Below are 22,851 nucleotides of genomic sequence, written 5' to 3' on the forward strand. Positions count from 1 at the left end.
AATATACACCAAATGTAATGGAAGCACAGATTAGGTAGCACCGAGGAAGCCTGGGGTCGTTGCAATATACACCAAATGTAATGGAAGCACAGATTAGGTAGCACCGAGGAAGCCTGGGGTCGTTGCAATATACACCAAATGTAATGGAAGCACAGATTAGGTAGCACCGAGGAAGCCTGGGGTCGTTGCAATATACACCAAATGTAATGGAAGCACAGATTAGGTAGCACCGAGGAAGCCTGGGGTCGTTGCAATATACACCAAATGTAATGGAAGCACAGATTAGGTAGCACCGAGGAAGCCTGGGGTCGTTGCAATATACACCAAATGTAATGGAAGCACAGATTAGGTAGCACCGAGGAAGCCTGGGGTCGTTGCAATATACACCAAATGTAATGGAAGCACAGATTAGGTAGCACCGAGGAAGCCTGGGGTCGTTGCAATATACACCAAATGTAATGGAAGCACAGATTAGGTAGCACCGAGGAAGCCTGGGGTCGTTGCAATATACACCAAATGTAATGGAAGCACAGATTAGGTAGCACCGAGGAAGCCTGGGGTCGTTGCAATATACACCAAATGTAATGGAAGCACAGATTAGGTAGCACCGAGGAAGCCTGGGGTCGTTGCAATATACACCAAATGTAATGGAAGCACAGATTAGGTAGCACCGAGGAAGCCTGGGGTCGTTGCAATATACACCAAATGTAATGGAAGCACAGATTAGGTAGCACCGAGGAAGCCTGGGGTCGTTGCAATATACACCAAATGTAATGGAAGCACAGATTAGGTAGCACCGAGGAAGCCTGGGGTCGTTGCAATATACACCAAATGTAATGGAAGCACAGATTAGGTAGCACCGAGGAAGCCTGGGGTCGTTGCAACATACAGTGTTCAGACCCCTTGACGTTTTCCACATTATGTTACGTTACAGCCTTATACTAAAATGTATTAAAATGTTGTTTTTTTCTACATAAATCTACACACAACTACATAATCACAAAACAAAGACAGGTTTTGAGACATTTTTGCGTAAGTATATATATATATTTTTTTTTAAGAGCTCTACTCAGTACTTTGTTGAATCACCGTTGGCAGCGATTACAGCCTCCAGTCTTCTTGGGTATGACGCTACAAGCTTGGCACACCTATATTTGGGGAGTTTCCCCCATTCTTCTCTGCAGATCCTCTCAAGCTCTGTCAGGTTGGATGGGGAGTGTCGCTGCACAGCTATTTTCAGGTCTCTCCAGAGATATTTGGCTTCAAGTCCGGGCTCTGCAAATCCACTGTGTTCTTGGGGACCTTCAATGCTGCAGAAATGTTTTGGTACCCTTCCCCAGATCTGTGTCTCGACACAATCCTGTCTCGGAGCTCCGTGGACAATTCCTTCGACCTCATCGCTTGGTTTTGCTATGTCCTGAACTGTCAACTGTGGGACCTTATATAGACAGGTGTGTGCCTTTCCAAATCATGTCCAATCAATTGAATTTACCACAGACTCCAATCAAGTTGTAGAAACATCTCAAGGATGATCAATGGAAACAGGATGAACCTGAGCTCAATTTCGAGTCTCATAGCAAAGGTTCTGAATACTTATGTAATTTTTAAATTTGTAATGTATTTGCAAAACTTTCTAAAATCCTATTTTCGCTTTGTCATTATGGGGTATTGTGATGTCATTATGGGCTATTGTGATGTCATTATGGGGTATTGTGATGTCATTATGGGGTATTGTGATGTCATTATGGGCGATTGTGATGTCATTATGGGGTATTGTGATGTCATTATTTGGTATTGTGTGTAAATTAATGAGGACATTTAAAATAAATCTATTTTAGAATAAGGCGTAACAAAATGTGGCAAACGGGAAGGGGTCTGAATACTTTCTGAACGCACTGTAGGTAATCAGCTGAGGGCCCTGTATAACATGGGTGATCAGCTGACAGCCCTGTATAACATGGGTAATCAGCTGAGGGCCCTGTATAAAATGGGTAATCAGCTGACGGCCCTGTATAACATGGGTAATCAGCTGACAGCCCTGTATAACATGGGTAATCAGCTGACGGCCCTGTATAACATGGGTAATCAGCTGACAGCCCTGTATAACATGGGTAATCAGCTGACGGCCCTGTATAACATGGGTAATCAGCTGACAGCCCTGTATAACATGGGTAATCAGCTGACGGCCCTGTATAACATGGGTAATCAGCTGACAGCCCTGTATAACATGGGTAATCAGCTGACAGCCCTGTATAACATGGGTGATCAGCTGACGGCCCTGTATAACATGGGTGATCAGCTGACAGCCCTGTATAACATGGGTAATCAGCTGACAGCCCTGTATAACATGGGTAATCAGCTGACAGCCCTGTATAACATGGGTAATCAGCTGACGGCCCTGTATAACATGGGTAATCAGCTGACAGCCCTGTATAACATGGGTAATCAGCTGACAGCCATGTATAACATGGGTAATCAGCTGACAGCCCTGTATAACATGGGTGATCAGCTGACAGCCCTGTATAACATGGGTAATCAGCTGACAGCCCTGTATAACATGGGTGATCAGCTGATAACCATAGAGTACTGCAGACAAGATTACACTGCCATCTCCTGGCATTAAATACTTACTACCATTTTTTTCAAAGCTTGCAATAAACAAACACCTTTTCAGTTTGGTAAATAACACACTAGACTACATAACTGTCATTAACATCGAAGTTGAGACAGACATTATTTAGCGTACTGATTCATTGTCGAGGTCTCAAATGGAACCCTATTCCATATATATGCTACTTTTCATCATAGCTCTGTTGGCTCTAGTCAAAAGTAGTGCACTTTAAAGGGAACAGGGTGCCATTTGAGACAGCAGCCATTCACTCACGTCAGATAGGTCCCTCGGAGGTTGACGCCCAACATAAAGGTCCACCTTCTTCATGGGTGTCTCCAGGCTTCCTGGTTAATGGCACTGGAATGGTTCACCAGGATATCAGTACCTTTAAGGACCAAAGAGGAATTACTACAGTACAATAACTACAATACTGCATGTTTATACCTGACCAATAACTACAATACTATATGTTTATACCTGACCAATAACTACAATACTACATGTTTATACCTGACCAATAACTACAATACTACATGTTTATACCTGACCAATAACTACAATACTACATGTTTATACCTGACCAATAACTACAATACTACATGTTTATACCTGCCCAATAACTACAATACTACATGTTTATACCTGCCCAATAACTACAATACTACATGTTTATACCTGCCCAATAACTACAATACTACATGTTTATACCTGACCAATAACTACAAAACTATATGTTTATACCTGACCAATAACTACAATACTACATGTTTATACCTGACCAATAACTACAATACTACATGTTTATACCTGACCAAGAACTACAATACTACATGTTTATACCTGACCAATAACTACAATACTACATGTTTATACCTGACCAAGAACTACAATACTACATGTTTATACCTGACCAATAACTACAATACTACATGTTTATACCTGACCAATAACTACAATACTACATGTTTATACCTGACCAAGAACTACAATACTACATGTTTATACCTGACCAATAACTACAATACTACATGTTTATACCTGACCAATAACCTTAGAGACAATACTACAATGTGTTAACATTAACAGACACATTCTACCACACCAAGTCTGTGGCACCCTATTCCCCATAGGACTTTGGTCAAGAGTAGGGCACTATATGTTTACACTACTTTTTGTATTTTCTTCATCTCAGTGGGCTCCCGAGTGGCACAGCGGTCTAAGACACTGCATCTCAGTGGGCTCCCGAGTGGCACAGCGGTCTAAGACACTGCATCTCAGTGGGCTCCCGAGTGGCACAGCGGTCTAAGACACTGCATCTCAGTGGGCTCCCGAGTGGCACAGCGGTCTAAGACACTGCATCTCAGTGGGCTCCCGAGTGGCACAGCGGTCTAAGACACTGCATCTCAGTGGGCTCCCGAGTGGCACAGCGGTCTAAGACACTGCATCTCAGTGGGCTCTCGAGTGGCACAGCGGTCTAAGACACTGCATCTCAGTGGGCTCCCGAGTGGCACAGCGGTCTAAGACACTGCATCTCAGTGGGCTCCCGAGTGGCACAGCGGTCTAAGACACTGCATCTCAGTGGGCTCCCGAGTGGCACAGCGGTCTAAGACACTGCATCTCAGTGGGCTCCCGAGTGGCACAGCGGTCTAAGACACTGCATCTCAGTGGGCTCCCGAGTGGCACAGCGGTCTAAGACACTGCATCTCAGTGGGCTCTCGAGTGGCACAGCGGTCTAAGACACTACATCTCAGTGGGCTCCCGAGTGGCACAGCGGTCTAAGACACTGCATCTCAGTGCTGGAGGCATCACTACAGACCCTGGTTCAGCGGTCTAAGACACTGCATCTCCGTGCTAGAGGAGTCACTACAGACCCTGGTTCAGCGGTCTAAGACACTGCATCTCAGTGCTGGAGGCGTCACTACAGACCCTGGTTCAGCGGTCTAAGACACTGCATCTCAGTGCTGGAGGCGTCACTACAGACCCTGGTTCAGCGGTCTAAGACACTGCATCTCAGTGCTGGAGGCGTCACTACAGACCCTGGTTCAGCGGTCTAAGACACTGCATCTCAGTGCTAGAGGAGTCACTACAGACCCTGGTTCAGCGGTCTAAGACACTGCATCTCAGTGCTGGAGGCGTCACTACAGACCCTGGTTCAGCGGTCTAAGACACTGCATCTCAGTGCTGGAGGCGTCACTACAGACCCTGGTTCAGCGGTCTAAGACACTGCATCTCAGTGCTAGAGGAGTCACTACAGACCCTGGTTCAGCGGTCTAAGACACTGCATCTCAGTGCTGGAGGAGTCACTACAGACCCTGGTTCAGCGGTCTAAGACACTGCATCTCAGTGCTGGAGGCGTCACTACAGACCCTGGTTCAGCAGTCTAAGACACTGCATCTCAGTGCTGGAAGCGTCACTACAGACCCTGGTTCAGTGGTCTAAGACACTGCATCTCAGTGCTGGAAGCGTCACTACAGACCCTGGTTCAGCGGTCTAAGACACTGCATCTCAGTGCTAGAGGCGTCACTACAGACCCTGGTTCAGCGGTCTAAGACACTGCATCTCAGTGCTGGAGGAGTCACTACAGACCCTGGTTCAGCGGTCTAAGACACTGCATCTCAGTGCTGGAGGAGTCACTACAGACCCTGGTTCAGCGGTCTAAGACACTGCATCTCAGTGCTAGAGGCGTCACTACAGACCCTGGTTCAGTGAATTTACATGCCTGGAAGAAAAAACCTACAAAAAAAACAAGTGTTAAACAAATCAAAATATATTTTATATTTGTTTATTTGAGATTCTTCAAAGTAGCCACACTTTTCCTTGATGACAGCTCTGCACAATCTTGGCTACTTTGAAGAATCTAAAATACATTTAGATTTCTTTAACACTTTTTTGGTTACTACATGATTCCATAATAAAGAAATAAAGAAAACCCCTTGAATGAGTAGGTTTGTCCAAACTTCTGACTTGTATTTTACTTCTGCCAGGTAAGCCTACATCTAATTGAGAAGGTTTTGTGGAAAGTATTTCTGTCAACACACAAGATGGTTATCACAACAACTGGCTACACAAAACGAGCACACCCAAACACATTAAAGATCATAGATCAATTCAGCTTATATCTCAAGTTATAAAATGAACCTAACAAAATCAGCCCTACTGCCTATCAAGACCCCGATGGAGGACTCCATCTCTACTTACGGAATCCCAAACATTTCCATTTTAAATAGATTTCCTTCCTTACAAAAAAAAAGTCAGAAACTAACAGAACGTTCAACTCAATTCAAAACTGATATGTTAATGTAAGCGATCCTGGATGAAATTAACAAATTTACAAAGAGGGACAGACGTGGGAGGACAATCTGTACCAAACGTTAAATTGTATACTGTCTGCGGCTAGGGAACCCTGGCCTGTTCACTAGATGTGCTACCTTGTCCCGGACCTGCTGTTTTCAAATCTCTCTGTCACTACCACAACTGCTGTCTCGTCCTCTGAATGCTCGGCTATGAAAAGCCAACTGACATTTACTCCTGAGATACTGATCTGTTGCACCCTCGACAACTACTGTGATTATTATTCGACCCTGCTGGTCATCTATGAACATCTTGAAGAACGATCTGGCCTTAATGGCCATGTACTCTTATGATCTCCACCTGGCACAACCAGAAGAGGACAGGCCAACTCTCAGAGTCTGGTTCCTCTCTAAGCTATGACAACATTGGCACGTCCCTGACAGCTTTGAGTGCGATAGCTTTCCCTATTCCACGACTTGCTCCTGTGATGAACAGGGTTTGTCATGCCAGCTTTCTGTAAGTCACCCACACTAAAGAATGGGTTGAACTGTAGGATAGGCTAGTTCAGGACTGTTGCTGACACTATGGAACATTCAACCTGATCTCATAGTTTCACGTCCGGGATTTAATGTAATTGGATGAACGTCTGGATGTTCCGCAGGCAGAACAGTTGAAACTGGAGACAGCCAGGAGTCATCAGGCTAGGCAAATCCTGAGGCATGGTCCTAGGACTCAGGTCTTCCGCGAGGGAAGGGAGAGAGAATTTGAGGGAGCATACTTCAATTCACACAGGACAGTAGATAAGACAGGATAATTACACCAGATAACAGACTGACCCTAGCCACCCGGCACATAGACTATTGCAGCATAAATACTGGAGGCTGAGACAGGTGGAGGTTCGGGGACACTGTGGACCTGTCTGTTGATACCCCCGGACAGGGCCAACCAGGCAGGATATAACCCCACCCACTTTGCCAAAGCACAGCCCCCACACCACTACAGGAATATCAACAAACCACCAACTTACTACCCTGAGACCAGGCTGAGTATAGTCCCCACACCACTAGAGGGATATCAACAGACCACTGTCGTGTCTTTGGCTATGCCAGATTAATTGCTATGACATGCTATTCTATAAAATAATTTCTCTGTAATTAATATCACCTGATTGAGCTAATCAGGTAAATGGAATTAACTAGAGAGTCAGGCACCACAAAATAATATTTAAGGTGCTGTTATCTTCCGAATAAACTCTTAAAGATATAGTAATATTTTAGATCAATAGCAGTCAATATCAATCGTCATCTTACTTCAGTCTCATAATCGGAAAGTTGTAAATTCTTGGTTATCTGCAAGAACCCTGGCTAACAATTTGAATCAGCAATACAAAATTGGGTATAATTACTTATTTACTAAATACCTAACCAATCACCCAGAACTACATTTACAAAGAATTAATTATACCTGGATAATTCTTTACATCATAAAGGAAAAACGTCCCTAGCGGGCGGAACAGACATGACAGCTTGTTACACAAAGGAAAAGGGGCTGGGTTGAGTGAAAGAGCGGGAAGACAGGAACAAAGGCGAAGCTGTGTATCTTATGCATTCTAAATTACCGCCCATTTGGAAAAGGAAAATGCAATAAATATTTACTCTGAGCTGCGCTTCAGCAGGTTGGTGGTAGATGGGAGACATTGTTGCCAAACCGAGTCCTCTGTCCTTTGAAGAATGTTTCTGGTGGTCACTTGGATAAGTTGTAGTAACGTCGTTGTGTGGTAGATGGGATACTCTGTCTGTTCCTTCCTAACCTGCGTTTGCAGCTGCGGTCGCTAACTCAACGGCTAGGAGGTATCACTTCTGTCGTGAATAAGAGTTCAAAGTTCATACCATTCGCAACCAAAACTCATGCGGATGTTGGCTTCATTCTGTAGTTATTATCTGAACCATTCTGACATAGGATCGTCATCCTACCTCATTGGAACAGGAAGTTCTATTGTCGTCAAGGCTTTATATAGGAAGGGAGAAAAGGGTGTGTTTGAAACGTTTTATAGCCCTTGTCCCTTCACAGAGGCGGGCCACTGAGTGAGCAGACCTAACCTTATGAAAACCCACATCTCACATTTTAGAAGCTAAAATCACATTTCATCCCATCACAAATAATTTCATATTCAAACATTTAAATTGAACAACAATTCCATGTGAATCCGATAACTCTGATGTGTAGACTTTCCACTGTAGAGTTTATGTCATCTTATCATTGATGAGAATGTCTCAGATGACAACCGAACTGACATCATATTCATTAAGTACCACTGCATATGTTCAATTGGTCGGATTACCAGAATATAGTTCATTTCCCCCCACCTAAACCCCAGGGGTTTGCAAATGTAACCTTAGTAGGGTAGAGAGAGGAAAAAGGGTGGAGGAGGTATTTATGACTGTCATAAACCACCCCCCCAGGCCAACGTCATGACACCACCAACTTACTACCTTGAGACCAGGCTGAGGATAATCCCCACACCACTAGAGGGATATCAACAGACCACCAACTTACTACCCTGAGACCAGGCTGAGGATAATCCCCACACCACTAGAGGGATATCAACAGACCACCAACTTACTACCCTGAGACCAGGCTGAGGATAATCCCCACACCACTAGAGGGATATCAACAGACCACCAATTTAGTACCCTGAGACAAGCCTGAGTATAGCCCACGAAGATCTCCTCTACCACACGTTGGGGGCACCAACCTGGACAGGAAGATCACGTTAGTGACTCAACCCTCTCAAGTGACGCACCCCTCCTAGGGACGGCATGGAAGAGCACCAGTAAGCCAGTGACTCAGCCCCCATAATAGGGTCAGAGGCAGAGAATCCCAGTGGAGAGAGGGGAACCGGCCAGGCAGAGACAGCAAGGGCGGTTCGTCACTCCAGTGCCTTTCCGTTTACCATCACACCCCTGGGCCAGACTACACTCAATCATATGACCCACTGAAGAGATGAGTCTTCAGTAATGACTTAAGGTCGAGACCGAGTCTGAGTCGCTCACATGGATAGGCAGACCATTTCATAAAAATGGAGCTCTATAGGAGAAAGCCCTGCCTCCATCTGTTTGCTTCAAAATTCTAGGGACAATTAGAACACCTGCGTCTTGTGATTGTAGCGTACGTGTAGGTATGTTCGGCAAGACCAAATCGGAGACGTCCTTGGGTAGGTAGAGGGAGTCTGGAAGGGCATCTAGGAATCTTTGGGCTGTCTGAGAATTTATAGCATGGCTTTTGATGATCCTTGGTTGAGGTCTGAGCAGATTATTTGTTGCAATAGCAAACGTAATAAAATGGTGGTCCGATAGTCCAGCATTATGAGGAAAAACATTTATTCCACAGGACAAAACTAGATTCAGGGTATGACTGTGGCAGTGAGTAGGTTCGGAGACATATTGGACAAAACCCACTGAGTCGATGATGGCTCTGAAAGCCTTTTGGAGTGGGTCTTTGGGCTTTTCCATGTGAATATTAAAGTCACCAAAGATTATAATATTCTCTGCCATGACTACAAGGTCCTATAGGAATTCAGGGAACTCAGTGAGGAACGCTGTATATGGCCCAGGAGGCCTGTAAACATTAGCTATAAAAAGTGATTGAGTAGGCTGCATAGATTTCATGACTAGAAACTCAAAGGACAAAAACACAGTCATTTCATTTTTTGTAAATTGAAATTTGCTGTCGTAAATGCTGTCGTAAATGTTAGTTTTAGGGGTTTGGGAAAACAGAATTTTGAATGGGAATCCTTTAGGCTACATTAGGATTAATCAATATATTTTTCACAGCTGCAGTCCTCTGATGTCAATGAATATCAAACGCATTACTCTTGACCATGTGATGTGGGAACACACGCACACCACAACACGCACGCACGCACGCACACACACACACACACACACACACACACACACACACACACACACACACACACACACAGGGTGAGAGAAAGAAAGAGAGTGACATAGGGGGCAGTATAATGTTAGGAACTATAGCTTTCCCTTGTATTTGAGTAATGTTTTAATTGCATAGCCTATGTATACAATACTTCAGTCTTTCTGGTCAGACTGGTGCAACGAGTTTGTACATGCTGCAGTCTCAGGATGCTTTGGTAAGCTGTGTGCTCACTGTGCTGCATAGAACCATGATGAAACAACCATTGACAGTGCAGGAAACAAGGAATGGCAGACATGATGTAGGCCCAAATGTAGTAAGTGTATGTGTGTGTGTGTGTGTGTGTGTGTGTGTGTGGGAGGGGGGCATTAGTAAAACAAAAACAAGGACAATTCACCGGTCCCCACAAGGAAAAAGGCTGTTTTCGGTTTAGGGTTACAATTAGAGTTAGGTTTGGGTTTAAGTTTAGGGAAAATAGGATTTTGAATGGGACTAAATTGTTTGGTCCCACAATGATAGTAAAATAAACATGTTTGTGTTAATTATTCCTTAAAACTGTATTTGATAATGAATTTCTTTAAGTGCTATGATTTCGTGGTGACTCTCATGGGTAAATTAGTGTGGCCAATTAATTAAAGTGAGTCTTGGATCAGTGTGATCCATTAACTTAATTAATTAATACCTGCCATTGAACAAGATTATTCCTGTTCAACTAACTGCTAGTCTGCAGCAGAGTCCACTCTGTCCCTAGATGAGATCTCAGTCTTTATCGCTGACAGGGCGGCACAGACATATTCTATCCTAATTTCTATCCAAACTGTGTGCGCGGTGATGGCGCGCTAAGGCGCAGAGTGGTGTACATGGATGTGCGTTCGTTGTTGGAAGTGACAAAGGTGTGTGTGTCTATGTTGGAGCTGCCTGAGAGGAGAGGCCATTTTGTACAGCGAGGCAGGCAGGCAGGCAAGGCGTCTGTACATGTCTGTCTGTGTATTTTCACGTCAGTTTAACAGGAAGCGTGCCATTGTGCGTATGAGAGCGAACATTTCAGTGTTGGAGGGGCGCGAGCTAGCTGAGCAGTAGTAACAACACCCAAACCGATTTCTTCACTTTCCTGAGCGTTCACTGTCCTTTCTACACTGTTTCCTCTGTGCAATGGATGGGTATGTTGCTTTTTTCTTTACAGTAATTGCCCGTTACACAAAAGCATGTAACATTTTTGCAGGAAACCTGTTTAATGTGTAGTGGAATTATAGTCACGGATAGAAAATGTTGAGATTTGCACGCAGGGGGGGGGGGGACAAACAAGCCCACTCGCAGCCTAAACCTAACCTTCTTTTAAGTGTTCACATAGATTTATTGGTCATATTCTATTCAATTAAGGACTTCACGTCACCGAAAAAAGACTATAGATTAGAGAGGTCATCATATTTCTGTGTCTATGCGCATGGACGTTTGCTGGTTCATTATCTAGAGTTGACTTAATAAAGTCATAGAAAATAGCCCGTTTCCCTTCAATTGTTGAGCTAGTTGCCTACGCTTTTTCTATTGTCCCTACTCTCGCATGATATGTGTCATTACTGTAAGTAATACAGTATCGCCACACATGGACAGTAAAAGTAACAAATCAAGACATTGATTAAGATATGCTGCCATTTTAAGATATGCAAGGGGCGTTTCTTTCTTCGCGAAAACAACAGAGGCTCTTGATACATAGACTACCGAAAGCATCATTTAGAGAATATGTACAACTAGTTACAACAGAATAGTCTTGAAGTAAAATGGTGCAATTTAAGCATAGATATACATGATATCAGAGCTGTTTAAACAACGGAATATGAGCTATTCTAAATCATTGTTTACTACTCGTGTGCGTGGGAAAATAACGGCATGTGGGCGGGGGGCTGGTCGATAGATTTATAAAATCTTCATCCTACAACATTTCTCTACAACATTTTCAGACAATTCTTTTCAGATACATATGCTCCATATGCTCAATTATCCAACAGGTGTATCGGCGTGGGGCTGCACACATTAACACAGATATACATGTTATAACTTAGTAATAACATGTAATAAAACCGTCATAACCTATGACGCGTTTTTTTGTATCCTATTTTTTGCCTACAAACTAACTTGCAATTGGTGACCATAATTGTGCAGTTTGGTTCGCCAATTTGTAGCATTTCTATCTATGCCACCTCTCAACTTCGAATGATCTGCCACGCTGTCTGCCTTGCCTTCTCTTCCCGAAACAAAAGACTGTCGCTTAACTGTTGACCGCTCGGTCCTCTCTCCATTTCTTATTCATGTAACAAATACAATGCAACAATGTAACGACGTGGAAGTGGATCATCACTCAAATCACTTACACGAGTTAGTTAGTTGGGGCCTCGTGTAGGATATGGATATACAAGTAGCGTTAAATGTAGTGGATGGTTCCAATGTGCAGTGAGCTGATTGTGTTGTGAGCTTCTCCAGTGGGGATTTCCGTGATTGTACATCACACATCTCTACGGCAACTATCAGTGATAAGGCAGGCTATTGTTTTGGCGTGTGAGCTGTTTGCCACATCATCCCGTATTGATGTGAACCAAACACAACAGCTGTCTTATTGTTGATGAATGCGTGTCATCATAACACCAACCAGGTTTCCATCGAACCTTTTTATGCAGTAAAGTAGGTCTACATGTCGAACCTTTTTATGCAGTAAAGTAGGTCTACATGTCGAACCTTTTTATGCAGTAAAGTAGGTCTACATGTCGGATAAAACATGTCACGACAGGCCTGATGGAAACAGAACATTTTTTCGGTAAACTTTTAACATTTTGAAAAAACGAAATACGATAGACAAGGTGGGATCTTTTTGTGTCGGTAAAGTCAAGTATGCAAGAAATGTCGGTGGGAACGTTTTTAGTACGCAAATATTGATATAATAACCAACATAGGACATATTGTGTGGTCCTCCCACTCAGACTCGTCGGGAAAGCATGCAGTTTATTAGGCTACAGATGAAATAAGTTATGAACTTCACAGGGTGGTGAAAGTGCAAGATGATGAGCTTGATGCCGCTTTCCAATAAATATCGAGGGTCTTATTCTGGTGACATGATCATCGATGCTTGACTGCCTGTTTGACAAATTAAAATATATTTTTTGGTCCATTATAATCTCGCCATGTATGGTTGGTTAGAGGGCACATGCAAAGGCACACTCACTATATAACTACCTCTTTTTGGTGAGAAAACAATCAGTACATTTGAAAATGCGATGGAAACCCATTTAACTTGTATTTTTTATTCAGTTCATGGGAATTTTACCTCAACATTTATATACAGTTGAAGTCGGAAGTTTACATACACCTTAGCCAAATGAATGTAAATTCATTTTTTCACAATTCCTGACATTTTAATCCTAGTATAAATTCCCAGTCTTAGGTCAGTTAGGATCACAACTTTATTTTAAGAATGTGAAATGTCAGAATAATAGTAGAGAGAATGATTTATTTCAGCTTTTATTTATTTCATCACATTCCCAGTGGGTCAGAAGTTTACATACACTCAATTTGTATTTGGTAGCATTGCATTTAAATTGTTTAACTTGGGTCAAATGTTTCGGGTAGCCTTCCACAAGCTTCCCACAATATGTTGGATGAATTTTGGCCCATTCCTCCAGACAGAGCTGGTGTAATTGAGTCAGGTTTGTTGGCCTCCTTGCTCGCACATGCTTTTTCAGTTCTGCCCACGCATTTTCTATAGGATTGAGGTCAGGGCTTTGTGATGGCCACTCCAATACCTTCACTTTGTTGTCCTTAAGCCATTTTGCCACAACTTTGGAAGTATGCTTGGGGTCATTGTCCATTTGGAAGACCCATTTGCGACCAAGCTTTAACTTCCTCAAATCAAATCAAATTTTATTTGTCACATACACATGGTTAGCAGATGTTAATGCGAGTGTAGCGAAATGCTTGTGCTTCTAGTTCCGACAATGCAGTAATAACAAGTAATCTAACTAACAATTCCAAAACTACTGTCTTGTACACAGTGTAAGGGGATAAAGAATATGTACATAAGGATATATGAATGAGTGATGGTACAGAGCAGCATAGGCAAGATACAGTAGATGGTATCGGGTACAGTATGTACAAATGAGATGAGTATGTAAACAAAGTAGCATAGTATAGTATAAAGTGGCTAGTGATACATGTATTACATAAGGATACCGTCGATGATATAGAGTACAGTATATACGTATGCATATGAGATGAATAATGTAGGGTAAGTAACATTTATATAAGGTAGCATTGTTTAAAGTGGCTAGTGATATATTTACATCATTTCCCATCAATTCCCATTATTAAAGTGGCTGGAGTTGAGTCAGTGTCAGTGTGTTGGCAGCAGCCACTCAGTGTTAGTGGTGGCTGTTTAACAGTCTGATGGCCTTGAGATAGAAGCTGTTTTTCAGTCTCTCGGTCCCAGCTTTGATGCACCTGTACTGACCTCGCCTTCTGGATGATAGCGGGGTGAACAGGCAGTGGCTCGGGTGGTTGATGTCCTTGATGATCTTTATGGCCTTCCTGTGACATCGGGTGGTGTAGGTGTCCTGGAGGGCAGGTAGTTTGCCCCCGGTGATGCGTTGTGCAGACCTCACTACCCTCTGGAGAGCCTTACGGTTGAGGGCGGTGCAGTTGCCATACCAGGCGGTGATACAGCCCGCCAGGATGCTCTCGATTGTGCATCTGTAGAAGTTTGTGAGTGCTTTTGGTGACAAGCCGAATTTCTTCAGCCTCCTGAGGTTGAAGAGGCGCTGCTGCGCCTTCTTCACGATGCTGTCTGTGTGAGTGGACCAATTCAGTTTGTCTGTGATGTGTATGCCGAGGAACTTAAAACTTGCTACCCTCTCCACTACTGTTCCATCGATGTGGATAGGGGGGTGTTCCCTCTGCTGTTTCCTGAAGTCCACAATCATCTCCTTAGTTTTGTTGACGTTGAGTGTGAGGTTGTTTTCCTGACACCACACTCCGAGGGCCCTCACCTCCTCCCTGTAGGCCGTCTCATCGTTGTTGGTAATCAAGCCTACCACTGTTGTGTCGTCCGCAAACTTGATGATTGAGTTGGAGGCGTGCGTGGCCACGCAGTCGTGGGTGAACAGGGAGTACAGGAGAGGGCTCAGAACGCAACCTTGTGGGGCCCCAGTGTTGAGGATCAGCGGGGAGGAGATGTTGCCTACCCTCACCACCTGGGCTGACTGATGTCTTGAGATGTTGCTTCAATATATCCACATAATTTTACTACCTCATGATGCCATCTATTTTGTGAAGTGCACCAGTCCCTCCTGCAGCAAAACACTCCCACAACATGATGCTGCCACTCCCGTGCTTCACGGTTGGGATGGTGTTCTTCAGCTTGCAAGCCTCCCCATTTTTCCTCCAAACATAACGATGGTCATTATGGCCAAACAGTTCTATTTTTGTTTCATCAGACCAGAGGACATTTCTCCAAAAAGTACGATCTAAACATGACATTTGTGGAGTGGTTGAAAAACGAGTTTTAATGACTCCAACCTAAGTGTATATAAACTTCTGACTTCAACTGTATATATGTGCACCAGGCTACGTCATCCACAACAGGTCAATTTAATGGAAACTTGTGGGAAAATGCCCATATCGTTTTTTTAATGTGGATTATAGAATATTCACATGGAAATCTGTCACTAATTGTATGTAAACCTAGCTACAGTGATAACACATAAATTAATCAAGAAGTTGTTAATGACATGGGGAAATAGGCCTAAGTGATATGCGTGTCTGCTGAACACACTGTCAATGGTAGGCGTTTAACCCAACATATTTGCACAGTGGTGAAAAAGTACTAAATGGTCATACTTGAGTAAAAGTAAAGATACCTTAATAGAACATAGCTCAAGTAAAAAGGAATGTCACAGAGTAAAATGCTACTTGAGTAAAAGTCTAAAATAATCTGTTTTTAAGCGTACTAATGTACAGTGGTGGGGAAAAGTACTCAATTGTCATACTTGAGTAGAAGTAAATGCTGTACATACATCAAATTCCTTGTATTAAGCGAACATGACGGCACGATTTTCCTGTTTTGTTAATTTACGGACAGTCAGAGGCGCACTCCAACGCTTGGACATCATTTACAAACGCAGTATTTGTGTACATACTTTCTTTAGCAATGTAGTGGAGTAAAAGTAAAAGTTGTCAAAAATATCAATTGTAAAGTACAGATGCAGACAAAAACGACTTAAGTAGTACTTTAAAATATTTGCATGAATGATGACACAGTTTCCTCAGGTTCCTTTCTTATTTATTAAAACTGAAAACTCAACTCATACAGGGATTTTCAGTGTTTTAGTAATTAGAACTTATAAATGGTCTACTCTGTGTTTCCTTTACACAACCTACAGCAATGCTGATAAGAATGAAGTAGTTGTCACTGTCCAATGGATCTGTTGCAATAGCAAGGTCTGTCCAATGGACCTGTTGCAATAGCAAGGTCTGTCCAATGGACCTGTTGCAATAGCAGGGTCTTTCCAATGGACCTGTTGCAATAGCAAGGTCTGTCCAATGGACCTGTTGCAATAGCAGGGCCTGTCCAATAGACCTGTTGCAATAGCAAGGTCTGTCCAATAGACCTGTTGCAATAGCAGGGCCTGTCCAATAGACCTGTTGCAATAGCAAGGTCTGTCCAATAGACCTGTTGCAATAGCAGGGCCTGTCCAATGGACCTGTTGCAATAGCAAGGTCTGTCCAATAGACCTGTTGCAATAGAGCAGGATTATTGCTATCAGGTATCGCTTTTGACAAACTGTTTACGTAGTCATTCACCCTACACACTAGACCCTACACACTAGAACCTACACACTAGAACCTACACACTAAACCCTACACACTAGAACCTACACACTAGTCCCTACACACTAGAACCTACACACTAGTCCCTACACAATAGACCCTACACACTGGACCCTACACACTAGACCCTACACACTAGACCCTACACACTAGAACCTACACACTAGAACCTACACACTAGTCCCTACACACTAGAACCTACACACTAGTCCCTACACACTAGAACCTACACACTAGTCCCTACACAATAGACCCTACACACTGGACCCTACACACTGGACCCTACACACTAGACCCTACACACTAGACCCTACACACTAGACCCTACACACTAGACCCTACACACTAGACCCTACACACTAGACCCTACACACTAAACCCTACACACTAGACCCTACACACTAGACCCTACACACTAGAACCTACACACTAGTCCCTACACAATAGACCCTACACACTGGACCCTACACACTGGACCCTACACACTAGACCCTACACACTAGACCCTACACACTAGACCCTACACACTAGACCCTACACACTAGACCCTACACACTAGACCCTACACACTAGACCCTACACACTAAACCCTACACACTAGACCCTACACACTAGACCCTACACACTAGACCCTACACACTAGAACCTACACACTAGTCCCTACACACTAGAACCTACACACTAGTCCCTACACAATAGACCCTACACACTGGACCCTACACACTGGACCCTACACACTAGACCCTACACACTAGTCCCTACACACTAGACCCTACACACTAGACCCTACACACTAGACCCTACACACTAGACCCTACACACTAAACCCTATACACTAGACCCTACACACTAGACCCTACACACTGGACCGTACACACTGGACCCTACACACTAGTCCCTACACACTAGACCCTACACACTAGACCCTACACACTAGTCCCTACACACTAGTCCCTACACACTAGTCCCTACACACTAGACCCTACACACTAGTCCCTACACACTAGAACCTACACACTAGTCCCTACACAATAGACCCTACACACTGGACCCTACACACTGGACCCTACACACTAGACCCTACACACTAGACCCTACACACTAGTCCCTACACACTAGACCCTACACACTAGACCCTACACACTAGACCCTACACACTAGACCCTACACACTAAACCCTATACACTAGACCCTACACACTAGACCCTACACACTTGACCGTACACACTGGACCCTACACACTAGTCCCTACACACTAGACCCTACACACTAGACCCTACACACTGGACCCTGCACACTAGACCCTACACACTAGTCCCTACACACTAGTCCCTACACACTAGACCCTACACACTAGACCCTACACACTAAACCCTACACACTAGACCCCACACACTGGACCCTACACACTGGACCCTACACACTGGACCCTACACACTAGACCCTACACACTAGACCCTACACACTAAACCCTATACACTAGACCCTACACACTAGACCCTACACACTGGACCCTACACACTAGACCCTACACACTAGTCCCTACACACTAGTCCCTACACACTAGACCCTACACACTGGACCCTGCACACTGGACCCTACACACTAGTCCCTACACACTAGTCCCTACAGACTAGACCCTACACACTAGACCCTACACACTAAACCCTACACACTAGACCCTACACACTAAACCCTATACACTAGACCCTACACACTAGACCCTACACACTGGACCCTACACACTGGACCCTACACACTAGTCCCTACACACTAGACCCTACACACTAGACCCTACACACTGGACCCTGCACACTGGACCCTACACACTAGTCCCTACACACTAGTCCCTACAGACTAGACCCTACACACTAGACCCTACACACTAAACCCTACACACTAGACCCCACACACTAGACCCTACACACTGGACCCTACACACTGGACCCTACACACTAGACCCTACACACTAGATCCTACACACTAGACACTACACACTAGACCCTACACACTAGTCCCTACACACTAGACCCTACACACTAGACCCTACACACTGGACCCTGCACACTAGACCCTACACACTAGTCCCTACACACTAGACCCTACACACTAGACCCTACACACTAGACCCTACACACTAGTCCCTACACACTGGACCCTACACACTAGTCCCTACACACTAGACCCTACACACTGGACCCTACACACTAGACCCTACACACTAGTCCCTACACACTAGACCCTACACACTAGACCCTACACACTAGACCCTACACACTAGACCCTACACACTGGACCCTACACACTGGACCCTACACACTAGACCCTACACACTAGACCCTACACACTAGACCCTACACACTGGACCCTACACACTAGACCCTACACACTAGACCCTACACACTGGACCCTATACACTGGACCCTACACACTAGACCCTACACACTAGACCCTACACACTAGACCCTACACACTGGACCCTACACACTGGACCCTACACACTAAACCCTACACACTAGACCTGTTATGTGGCATAGGCCTATATACATTTATTATTATAATATTAATTTAACGTATTTTATTCTCTGTTTGGAGAACAATGTACAAATCCCCAAATTGAGGTTGTTATTCTGAATGTCCTGTCCAAAATAAACATGATCTAAAATTCTATACACCACCATGTGATGTGGATGTCAAATATACTAACTCTCTCCACTTAAACTTGTAAGACTAGCTACCTTCTTTGTAGCCGTTGTACAGTATTTTCTTCTAGAATCATCAACACCTGCCTTTCTTTCCTGGGATGGTGAGAAGATATGCAGTGGTGATTGGAACAGCGTCTTTAAATTCAGAACTGTTGGCTGAAGACGGAATTAGAATAAACACAAATGTAACATCCGGTTTCCTTGGTTCTGTCCGTGGAGTGAACCTGCTCTATGTGTGTTTTGCAGTATGTGAAATGGCAAATGCATATAAACTCAGCAACAGAAAAATAAACGTCCTCTCTCTGTCAACTGCGTTTATTTTCAGCAAACTTATTAACACGTGTAAATATTTGTATGAACATAACAAGATTCAACAACTGAGACATAAACTGAACAAGTTCCACAGACATGTGACTAACAGAAATTGAATAATTTGTCCCTGAACAAAGGGGGGGTCAAAATCAAAAGTAACAGTCAGTATCTGATGTGGCCACCAGCTGCATTAAGTCCTGCAGTGCATCTCCTCCTCATGGACTGCACCAGAATTGCCAGTTCTTGCTGTGAGATGTTACCCCACTTCCACCAAGTTCCCGGACATTTCTGAGGGGAATGACCCTAGCCCTCACCCTCCAATCCAACAGGTCCCAAACATGCTCAATGGGATTGAGATCCGGGCTCTTCGCTGGCCATGGCAGAACACTGACATTCCTGTGTTGCTGGAATACATAGAACGAGCAGTATGGCTGCTGGTATTGTCATGCTGGAGGGTCATGTCAGGATGAGTCTGCAGGAAGGGTATCACATGAGGGGGGAGGATGCCTTCCCTGTAACGCACAGCGTTGAGATTTCCTGCAATGACAAGCTCAGTCCGATGATGCTGTGACACACCGCCCCAGACCATGATGGACCCTCCACCTCCAAATCAATCCCGCTCCAGAGTACAGGCCTTGGTGTAACGCTCATTCCTTCGACAGATAAACGCGAATCCAACCATCACCCCTGGTGAGACAAAACCGCGACTCGTCAGTGAAGAGCACTTTTTGCCAGTCCTGTCTGGTCCAGCGACGGTGAGTTTGTGCCCATAGGCAGTGATGTCTGGTGAGGACCTGCCTTACAACAGGCCTACAAGCCCTCAGTCCAGCCTCTCTCAGCCTATTGTGGACAGTCTGAGCACTGATGGAGGGATTGTGCTTTCCTGGTGTAACTCGGGCAGTTGTTGTTGCCATCCTGTACCTGTCCCACAGGTGTGATGTTCGGATTTACAGATCCTGTTGTCAGGTGTTGTAACACGTGGTCTGCCACTGCGAGGACGATCAGCTGTCCTCCCTGTCTCCCTGTAGCACTGTCTTAGGCGTCTCACAGTACGGACATTGCAATTTATTGCCCTGGCCACATCTGCAGTCCTCATGCCTCCTTGCAGCATGCCAAAGGCAAGTTCATGCAGATGAGCAGGGACCCTGGACATCTTTCTTTTGGTGTTTTTCAGAGTCAGTAGAAAGGCCTCTTTAGTGTCCTAAGTTTTTATAACTGTGACCTTAATTGCCTACCGTCTGTAAGCTGTTAGTGTCTTAACGACCGTTCCACAGGTGCATGTTCATTAATTGTTTATTTGAACCGGCATGGGAAACAGTGTTTAAACCCTTTACAATGAAGATCTGTGAAGTTATTTGGATTTTTACTAATTATCTTTCAAAGACAGGGTCCTAAAAAAGGGACTTTTCTTTTTTTGCTGCGTTTATATAGGAAATGCTGTGCCATTTGGTATGCAAATAGACTTGATTAGGGCCTGACATAGGCCCTACAAATATCAGACCCTATATCAGGCCCTATATCAGACCTTACATATGAGCCTCCTATATCTTTCCTTTCTAAACAGACAGACCGGTATGGCCCAGTCACAGGCCTGCATGTTTGTTGGGCCTGTAGAGACAGGAAACTGCTGTGACTGTTTCCTGGTCTGTTTCTTTCTTCCTGGTTGGGTCAGGCAGGAAAGAGAGATGGAATGTGTCTGTCTCTTCCTGGTTGGGCCAGGCAGGAAAGAGAGATGGAATGTGTCTGTCTCTTCCTGGTTTGGCCAGGCAGGAAAGAGAGATGGAATGTGTCTGTCTCTTTCTGGTTGGGCCAGGCAGGAAAGAGAGATGGAATGTGTCTGTCTCTTCCTGGTTTGGCCAGGCAGGAAAGAGAGATGGAATGTGTCTGTCTCTTCCTGGTTGGGCCAGGCAGGAAAAAGAGATGGAATGTGTCTGTCTGATGAAGTGAGTCATCTGTGGTGCTGCTTTACTTTCCTGCTCAGTGACATTGTTCCTGTAGGTGAATACCTCTCAGATTCAACACAAACACTAGACTAAAAAGGGTCAATCAACTAGAGGTCGACCGATTATGATTTTTCAACGCCGATACCGATTATTGGAGGACCAAAAAAGCCGATACCGGTTAATCGTTAAATTTTGTGCCATGTAAGAAAGCTAACGTTTGAGTTCCTTGCTCAGAACATGAGAACATATGAAAGTTGGTGGTTCCTTTTAACATGAGTCATCAATATTCCCAGGTAAGAAGTTTTAGGTTGTAGTTATTATAGGAATTATAGGACTATTTCCCTCTATACCATTTGTATTTCATTAGCCTTTGACTATTGGATGTTCTTATAGGCACTTTAGTATTGCCAGTGTAACAGTATAGCTTCCGTCCCTCTCCTCGCTCCTCCCTGGGCTCGAACCAGGAACACAATGACAACAGCCACCCTCGAAGCAGCGTTACCCATGCAGAGCAAGGGGAACAACTACTAGAAGGCTCAGAGCGAGTGACGTTTGAAACACTATTAGCGCGCGCTAACTAGCTCGCCATTTCACATCTGTTACACCAGCCTCATCTCGGGAGTTGATAGGCTTGAAGTCATAAACAGCGCAATGCTTGACGCACAACAAAGGGCTGCTGGCAAAACGCACGAAAGTGCTGTTTGAATGAATGCTTACGAGCCTGCTGCTGCCTACCACAGCTCAGTCAGATACTTGTATGCTTGTAAGATCAGTCAGATTATATGCAACGCAGGACACGCTAGAAAAACTAGTAATATCATCAACCATGTGTAGTTAACTAGTGATTATGATTGATTGATTGTTTTTTATAAGATAAGTTTAATGCTAGCTAGCAACTTACCTTGGCTTACTGCATTCAGGTAACAGGCAGTCAGTCTACTTGTGGAGTGTAACGAGAGGCAGGTCGTTATTGCGTTGGACGAGTTAATTTTAAGGTTGCAAGATTGGATCCCCCGATCTGACAAGGTAAAAATCTGTCGTTCTGCCCCTGAACGAGGCAGTTAACCCACTGTTCCTAGGCAGTCATTGTAAATAAGAATGTTCTTAACTGACTTGCCTAGTTAAATAAACATTAAATAAAGGTGTAAAACTAAATCGGTGTCCAAAAATACAGATTTCC

At 44.2% G+C, this 22,851-nt stretch overlaps 2 protein-coding genes across 16 annotated transcripts in view; one reads left to right on the top strand and one right to left on the bottom strand.

The window, feature by feature from the left end:
* The window catches only part of kiaa1958 (KIAA1958 ortholog), a 56,357-nt gene extending 43,934 nt beyond the window's left edge, over positions 1 to 12,423 (bottom strand). Inside the window, exons 1-2 of one of the 3 annotated variants that reach the window (XR_016495817.1) lie at positions 12,211 to 12,321; positions 2,885 to 2,996 (exon numbers count right to left, since the gene is read on the bottom strand). Coding sequence is in view for 2 of the 3 variants with exons in the window: in XM_090233577.1 (XP_090089703.1) it covers positions 2,885 to 2,938 (54 nt within the window). In the remaining variant the exon portion in view is untranslated. Of the gene's footprint in view, positions 1 to 2,884; positions 2,997 to 12,210 lie in introns of all 3 variants that reach the window. The other 2 variants (XM_090233577.1, XM_090233576.1) reach the window with 2 other exon arrangements.
* The window catches only part of LOC110524924 (polypyrimidine tract-binding protein 3), a 102,768-nt gene continuing 89,952 nt past the window's right edge, over positions 10,036 to 22,851 (top strand). For 2 of the 13 annotated variants that reach the window (XM_090233579.1, XM_036976565.2), the window contains exon 1: positions 10,766 to 11,001. Coding sequence is in view for 4 of the 13 variants with exons in the window: in XM_036976560.2 (XP_036832455.2) it covers positions 10,092 to 10,157 (66 nt within the window). In the remaining 9 variants the exon portion in view is untranslated. Of the gene's footprint in view, positions 10,158 to 10,736; positions 11,002 to 22,851 lie in introns of those variants that run through there. The other 11 variants (XM_036976560.2, XM_036976559.2, XM_090233578.1 and 8 more) reach the window with 11 other exon arrangements.

This window comes from Oncorhynchus mykiss, chromosome 5, assembly GCF_057628025.1.
Source record: "Oncorhynchus mykiss isolate SJ-2025 chromosome 5, ASM5762802v1, whole genome shotgun sequence".
Lineage (NCBI taxonomy): Eukaryota > Metazoa > Chordata > Actinopteri > Salmoniformes > Salmonidae > Oncorhynchus > Oncorhynchus mykiss.